Here is an 8,538-nt window from a genome sequence, read left to right as displayed (position 1 = left end):
GTAAAGAATAACTTCATTGGAAATTCAATTTTCTACAAAAAAAGCCTATAGCACCGAATCACTAGCAATAAAAAAAAATTCGAAAAAACATAATTAAAAAAATTTTTTCTCTAAATTTGCAACTTGATCAATAAGGAATTACTGATTACAATTATGATAATAATAAAAAAATCAATATTTTCTAAGATTTGATTCGACATTTATACACGGAAAAAAAATTCTAGTTAAATTTACAATGCTAACATCGTAATTTGTCCTATTAATTATTGTATTGGTGGACTAGACTTTTCACATCGTAATTTTTACGATGTAGGGTTGGAAATTTCATTTAAGACATAATACTTTAGACAAATAATACGAAGTCTTAAGCTCTTTAATATAAATTACGATGTAACATCGTAAAATTGGAAGAGAAATTTTAAATAAAAGATTAAAATAATAATCGGTCGGCAGTTGGATTCGAACCCGAGTCCTTTCGAGTGCGAAGTGTCCGACGCCTTGGACCACTCGGCCACTGAAGGGCCTACACTATATGATGTTTTTAAGATCCATATAAACGACTTGCGGAGGACCCAGTTACTATTTAAAAAGTACGATGTAACATCGTACTTTTCATAGCTTCCATCGTATTATAACAGAGGCAGCACTGTAATATTTATTTTGTTAAAAAGTAAATAGAAATATTAAATGTACGAATAAATATAGTTTTTAAATTGTAATTTTTATTTATTTTTTTTTACGATGTTAAATTGTAATTTTTGCAGTAATTTTTAATCCTAAAAGTCTTTGTTAAAATTACGATGTTAAATAGTAAAAAATATAACCCACATAATAAATTTTGAAATAAAACATTTAAAAATTGACAGTAATAAAAGTCTAGTCCGAGATTACGATGTTAACATCGTAAATTTCGGTAGAATTTTTTTTCCGTGTAGCTTTGGCACACCTATATTGGCCCAGGCTTGGGCCAGGACTGGGTAACCTAGCCTTGGCCGTCCAATGGCAAGCCAGACTTGGGCCAAGACTGGGTAACCTAGCCTTGGCCGTTACAATGATTACCCGGGCTTGGGCCAAGACTGGGTAACCTAGCCTTGGCCGTCCAATGGCAAGCCAGACTTGGGCCAAGACTGGGTAACCTAGCCTTGGCCGTTACAATGATTACCCGGGCTTGGGCCAGGACTGGGTAACCGAGCCTTGGCCATCCAATGGCAAGCCAGGCTTGGGCCAGGACTGGGCAACCTAGCCTTGGCCGTTACAATGATTACCCGGGCTTGGGCCAAGACTGGGTAACCTAGCCTTGGCCGTCCAATGGCAACCCAGACTTAGGCCAAGACTGGGTAACCTAGCCTTGGCCGTTACAATGATTACCCGGGCTTGGGCCAAGGTAGGATTACCCAAGTTTGGATATACCCATGGTTTATACAAGTAGATCATATAAATGTACCAGTTCAACGTTAGTAGGTTCGTCCAGTAGCTACCGTTCGGACCCAGTAATCAGAAGGACGGCAGTTCGCGCCCAGAGTCCAGCAGAATTTCCACCGAGTTTTTTTCACATCATTTACCTCCCTTAGATAATTAAAACGTTAATGATCATGAATTCTACGAGGTTAATAATAAAAAATTTTTTTTAATTAAATTTATTCGTTTCCTGGAAGCCTGGGCCAGGTCTGGCAACCAGGCTTGGCCCGAGATTATCATTCCAGGCTTCTACCAAGGCTGGGCCAAGACTGGCTTACAAGCCTGGCCCAAGGTTCTACAAAGTTGGGCCAAGTCTGGGCCAAGCCTGGGCCCGTGGTACTTTCCTCTCTGGGAAGCACTTTAACGAAATAAAAGGATTTGTTTATTTTTATGAAAAAAAAAAAAGGATATTTTTACAAAAAGTTTATGAAATACAAAACGAAAGCAAGTTAACATTACTGAGTCAAAAATTTTATCGGCTCCATCGAAATCGATATTTTCACTGTTCATTATGAAAGAGAAAATTAAAATTAAATCGTTTCCGCAATGATAGAAGAAAACACCTGAACCAAGAGTACCATTCTGGAGAAAATGATTTTCTTGTGTCAAGAGAAAAAAGGCCATTCGGCAGCCAAAATGGAAGTAGATTCCATTAACAGTCAGATTAATTATTAATAATTAATTAATTAACTAAATTTAATAAAGAGAAATACAAAAAAAATAATTCTTAACCGGCTGCAACAGTAAAATTTCATCGAACATACTCTAAAATAAGGAATATTAAGGCTATCACTACTTCTAAGGAGTGAAAATTAAAACATATTTAAAGAGCTTTGTGATGGAATTTTTAAAAATCCGATAAGTTATCGCACTCAAAAGTTATTCGACGAAAAAGGCAGAAAAATATGAATTTTTACGATTTTGAAAATTTTTAAATCCTGTATCTTCTAAACTACTTGGCCGATTGAGCTCATCTTTGAACTTGACCTTAGTATTTGACCGATAGATGAAGTGTATTGAGTTTGAAAAGGCTCGGTATAAAATTGTAAACGCTATCGTCGCGACAGCCGTGTTATATCGTATATATATATTAGGGTGATTTTTTTTTTCCGATTATTTTTTTTTTTTCGCTCCCATCCCGAAATTATCTCAGAAATACACTCAAAAAAATTCCCTGAAAGTTTGAGCCCTTAATATTAATATTAAGTACTCGACCAAAGCGTATGAAGATTTCCCATTTAAAATACACGGGAACTTTGATTTTTTTTCTTTAAAATTCTACAGTTCAGAGGCATTTTATGGTATCATCTTGAACAAAAACGAGATTTTCTCAAAATTAAATGCTCTACAAAAGTTCCCAGTGTCGCGAAGTCGTAACTCATACTGGTGGGGTAGTACGGACCGCTAAACCGAATTTTGTCATAGGATTCTTGTTTTTTCTCTCATTATCTCATAAACAACAAGACGTACAGAAAAAGTGTAAAGAATAACTTCATTGGAAATTCAATTTTCTACAAAAAAAGCCTATAGCACCGAATCACTAGCAATAAAAAAAAATTCGAAAAAACATAATTAAAAAAATTTTTTCTCTAAATTTGCAACTTGATCAATAAGGAATTACTGATTACAATTATGATAATAATAAAAAAATCAATATTTTCTAAGATTTGATTCGACATTTATACACGGAAAAAAAATTCTAGTTAAATTTACAATGCTAACATCGTAATTTGTCCTATTAATTATTGTATTGGTGGACTAGACTTTTCACATCGTAATTTTTACGATGTAGGGTTGGAAATTTCATTTAAGACATAATACTTTAGACAAATAATACGAAGTCTTAAGCTCTTTAATATAAATTACGATGTAACATCGTAAAATTGGAAGAGAAATTTTAAATAAAAGATTAAAATAATAATCGGTCGGCAGTTGGATTCGAACCCGAGTCCTTTCGAGTGCGAAGTGTCCGACGCCTTGGACCACTCGGCCACTGAAGGGCCTACACTATATGATGTTTTTAAGATCCATATAAACGACTTGCGGAGGACCCAGTTACTATTTAAAAAGTACGATGTAACATCGTACTTTTCATAGCTTCCATCGTATTATAACAGAGGCAGCACTGTAATATTTATTTTGTTAAAAAGTAAATAGAAATATTAAATGTACGAATAAATATAGTTTTTAAATTGTAATTTTTATTTATTTTTTTTTACGATGTTAAATTGTAATTTTTGCAGTAATTTTTAATCCTAAAAGTCTTTGTTAAAATTACGATGTTAAATAGTAAAAAATATAACCCACATAATAAATTTTGAAATAAAACATTTAAAAATTGACAGTAATAAAAGTCTAGTCCGAGATTACGATGTTAACATCGTAAATTTCGGTAGAATTTTTTTTCCGTGTAGATATTTCAGGTATACATAGATTTGGGTCAGATTTTCATGGCTGAGATGGTTGTGGTGGAGTTTTCAAATGGTAAAGTTACAAAATTTAAGGGATGTTTCGTGGTAAAGAAAAAATTTGGTATAAAAAATAATTGTTATAGTGATATTTTGGTAGGATTTTTAAATGGTATAATTGTCAAATGGTAAAAAAGTTAAGGTAGACTTGTTCTTGGTAGAGTTACATGTAAGGTAGAGATTTTTACGGTAGAGATGAAAATGAACCAGATTTTTATGGCAGAGGTGGTTGTGGCAGTGTTTTCAAATGGTAAAGTTACTAAATTGTAGGGATATTTCATGATAAAGAAAAAATTTAGTAGAAATGATATTTGATATAGTAATATTTTGGTAGGATTTTCATATGGTATAATCTGCGAATGGTAAAAAAGTTAGGGTAGACTTGTTCTTGGTAGAGTTACATTTGAGGTAGAGATTTTTACGGTAGAGATGTCAATGTGCCGCAATTTACGCATGTAATTTTTTGCCGGAACCAGCGACCCAATGGCAAACGCGCATTTATCCCCTCCACCTTTTTCTGCGCTCCCATTGGCTCGCAGGTCCCGATTTTTTTTACTATTGATATTATTTTTTAGCCATCGGTACCAGCGCACCAATCAGATTACGTTTACCCCCTCCACTCACTTTCGCGCGATTTCATTGGCTCACAGTGAACGATTCAAAAGTTATGGTACCGCTGCCGAAGGGAATTTTTTTTTTCATAATCCGTCTTATCTTTAAAGTCACTTAATTTTACGTCATCATGCCGCCTAAGCCTAGTGGTAAAGCCGTCCAGAAGTCTGGCAAAGCCCAGAAAAACATCACCAAGAGTGACAAGAAAGGGCGCAAGAAGAAACGCAAGGAAAGTTACGCCATTTACACCTACAAAGTGTTGAAACAAGTTCATCCTGACACTGGAGTCTCCAGTAAAGCCATGAGCATCATAAACAGCTTCGTCAATGACATCTTCGAGCGAATTGCTGCTGAAGCTTCGAGACTTGCGCACTACAACAAGCGGTCAACCATCACCTCTCGGGAAATTCAAACTGCAGTTCGTCTTCTGCTTCCTGGTGAATTAGCCAAGCACGCCGTCAGTGAAGGAACCAAAGCTGTCACCAAATATACTAGCCCCAAATAAATCTCTGATCCAAATAATTAAACCCAACGGTCCTTTTCAGGGCCACCAAATTTTTTAAAATGTATATTTCTCTTAAGTTTAAAATAATCGATTAAAAATTAGTAAGCTTGTTACTAAATTATTAGCATTGTTGAATTATCGTTCAATAACTAAACTTCAAATTATCTCACATCCTACCTCACGATTATTAATGAAATGAACCTCCAAAACCTTCAAACCTCCAAAATCAAAAATTAACCTCCGTCGCACGTACCGATGGATTTGACGAATTTTAATATCATGACCTTGATGGTAAGAAACTCGAGTGAATTCACTCGGGTCTTAATTCTGTAAGTAAACAAGCTGGAGCCCACGCGGTCATAATAAAATTTTCATAAAAATGAACCTCCGTCGCACCTACCGATGGATTTGACGAATTTTGATATCATGACCTTGAGATGATAAAACTCGAGTAAATTAACTCGGTTCACGATTCTGTACATGAACAAGCCGGAGCCCAAGCGGTCATAATAAAATTTTCATTAAAATTAACCTCCCTCGCACGTACCGATGGATTTGACGAATTTTGATAACATGACCTTGAGGGTAAGAAACTCGAGTGAATTCACTCGGGTCTTGATTCTGTAAGTGAACAAGCTAGAGCCCACGCGGTCATAATAAAATTTTCATAAAAATGAACCTCCGTCGCACCTACCGATGGATTTGACGAATTTTGATATCATGACCTTGAGATGATAAAACTCGAGTAAATTAACTCGGTTCACGATTCTGGACATAAAAAATCTGGAGCCCACGCGGTCATAATAAAATTTTCATTAAAATTAACCTCCCTCGCACGTACCGATGGATTTGACGAATTTTGATATCATGACCTTGAGGGTAAGAAACTTGAGTGAATTCACTCGGGTCTTGATTCTGTAAGTGAACAAGCTGGAGCCCACGCGGTCATAATAAAATTTTCATTAAAATTAACCTCCCTCGCACGTACCGATGGATTTGACGAATTTTAATATCATGACCTTGAGGGTAAGAAACTCGAGTGAATTCACTCGGGTCTTGATTCTGTAAGTAAACAAGCTGGAGCCCACGCGGTCATAATAAAATTTTCATCAAAATTAACGTCCGTCGCACCTACCGAAAGATTTGGCGAATTTTGATATCATGACCTTGAGATGATGAAACTCGAGTAAATTAACTCGGTTCACGATTCTGTACATAAACAAGCCGGAGCCCACGCGGTCATAATAAAATTTTCATTAAAATTAACCTCCGTCGCACATACCGATGGATTTGACGAATTTTGATATCATGACTTTGAGATGATGAAACTCGAGTAAATAAACTTGGGTCTCGATTCTGTACATAAAAAATCTGGAGCCCACGCGGTAATGATAATATTCCTATGAAAATTAACCTCCGTCGCACCTACCGATGGATTCGACGAATTTTGATATCATGACGTTGAGGGTAAGAAACTCGTGTAATTTTACATGGCCGTCCACTCTGTACATAAATAAGCCGGAGCCCACGCGGTCATGATAAAATTTTCATCAAAATTAACGTCCGTCGCACCTACCGAAAGATTTGGCGAATTTCGATATCATGACCTTGAGATGATGAAACTCGAGTAAATTAACTGGGGTCTTGATTCTGTACATAAACAAGCTGGAGCCCACGCGGTAATGATAATATTCCTATGAAAATTAACCTCCGTCGGTGCACCTACCGATGGATTCGACGAATTTTGATATCATGACGTTGAGGGTAAGAAACTCGTGTAATTTTTGAACCTGATGATAAAAATATTAAAGTTATCCATTACCTTTGGTTAAAATGAAATAATAATCCAATACATTTTATAAAGAATTATAAAATATAAACAATGAAAAGTATTTCCGAGTACTAAAAGACAAATATTTAGTCCTCGAAAACTTGGTATTTCCTTAAGTACCCCCTTTTGCCCCTCCCTCCCCTATTTTCTGATAATTATCGAATATTTTTAAATTCTGTTGACAAAATTTTAAATGTACGTAAAGGTCTGTACAATGAGGTGACGTCTACAACTGTCTAATTACTATAGACTGCAGCTGACGTTTTGTCATTTACCTGACGTCAAAACTTAAAGTATACAATACTCGAAGCCTATTGTCTAAGTTCAAATTAACAGTATAGTGTAACATCTTGCTCAATGAGACTAGCAAGTGCTTACTATCGAGTGATTTATGTCCTTTTATCTTTGATCAGCCGTAGGATTTTGTTAAATCTAAATGGACTCGACGAAGTACGTCATTTAGAATCCTCTTATTGAATTACTCTGGTGCCAAAACAGATCATTTAATGATAATTTTGTTGGTATATTTAAATTTTATACTCTTGGTTTAGTTAGTAATAATTACTTTAAAATATTTAGCTTTTAATACTCGGAAATACTTTTCATTGTTTATATTTTATAATTCTTTAGAAAATGTATTGGATTATCATTTAATTTCAACCGAAGGTAATAATAGATAATTCCTGTAATCATCTACTATACAAATCCTATGCGTTTCCAAGCATATAAAAGCCCGAGCACTCGCTCATGTTGAACAGAAGAGTTTTCAGCTTTGAACGGTAATATTTGCCAAAAATATCAGTTCATTTTTATTTTATTATAATCTATATATATTTTCAAGTTTACACATTAAATTACGAAATGGCAGCACATGATGAAAATCCGGGAGGTAATACTCCCCCCAGAGTTAGAACTCCCGTGGTAAAAAATAAAAACAGCGACGGCAATAAAAAATTATTATCGAATATTCGTGTTACTTCCAACCGGGAAACCATACTTCTGGAAAATGGTTCAGTTGTAAATCGCCCATCGCTAAGGTAAAGGCTGTATATGCCATTATTTATAAAATTTTTTTCATTTTTTTAATTTAAAAATTCTTGTGTTATAAACATAATATAATATGTTATAAAACTGTACTTTTCGTTTGTTTACAGTGCTCCCGACAATGGCCGTGGTTCGCAGAAGGAACGCCAAATAACCAGGATGATGAAGAAGATAGAAAAGAATAAAAAACCAGCCGCTAACTCCCCCAGTACAAGCGCGGATATGAAGCCCAGTACAAGCACGAATCTGGACCCCACAACAAGTGCGAATCCGAATACGAACGCCAACCAATGAATCTATGCGGTCGTATAATCCAATATTTTAAATTTTCTTCAATGCATTGGTTTAATGTCTTGTCTACTTTTATAATATTTTTATTTTTGTCACTATTTTTTACTAATATAATTGAGCGGTTTTATATTTTCCGCATGTAGGATATTATCTATAGAAATAATTGTTATTATGAAAAATACCATTTTTTTTTATTATACTGTATTAATTTGAATAAAATAAACCGACGCATTTTAAATTTAAAAAAAAAAATCTAATGTTTATTTTAAGCTAAAATTATAATTAAAGAGTTATAAGCATATTTATTATTTATTAAGTATATATTTTAG

The 8,538-nt window shown here is 34.7% G+C and overlaps 2 protein-coding genes across 3 annotated transcripts; both read left to right on the top strand.

Moving 5' to 3' along the window:
- The first annotated feature begins 4,662 nt into the window (after positions 1 to 4,662).
- Positions 4,663 to 5,043, top strand: LOC130675074 (histone H2B-like). The gene has a single exon (XM_057480559.1). It carries the CDS (start codon positions 4,669 to 4,671, stop codon positions 5,041 to 5,043), a length of 375 nt encoding a protein of 124 aa, XP_057336542.1. The 5' UTR covers positions 4,663 to 4,668.
- Positions 5,044 to 7,504: 2,461 nt separating this feature from the next.
- On the top strand, positions 7,505 to 8,446 carry LOC130675075 (uncharacterized). 2 transcript variants are annotated; one of them, XM_057480561.1, is made up of 3 exons: positions 7,505 to 7,653; positions 7,716 to 7,911; positions 8,029 to 8,446. In XM_057480561.1, exons 2-3 carry the CDS (start codon positions 7,736 to 7,738, stop codon positions 8,210 to 8,212), a joined length of 360 nt encoding a protein of 119 aa, XP_057336544.1. In that variant the 5' UTR covers positions 7,505 to 7,653; positions 7,716 to 7,735; the 3' UTR covers positions 8,213 to 8,446. The 2 variants fall into 2 exon arrangements, with proteins under 2 accessions (XP_057336544.1, XP_057336543.1); XM_057480560.1 differs by having other exon boundaries at positions 7,603 to 7,911.
- The last annotated feature ends 92 nt before the right edge of the window (positions 8,447 to 8,538 follow it).

This window comes from Microplitis mediator, chromosome 9 (genome assembly GCF_029852145.1).
Source record: "Microplitis mediator isolate UGA2020A chromosome 9, iyMicMedi2.1, whole genome shotgun sequence".
NCBI lineage: Eukaryota > Metazoa > Arthropoda > Insecta > Hymenoptera > Braconidae > Microplitis > Microplitis mediator.
This window is presented reverse-complemented; position numbering and strand designations above follow the sequence as displayed.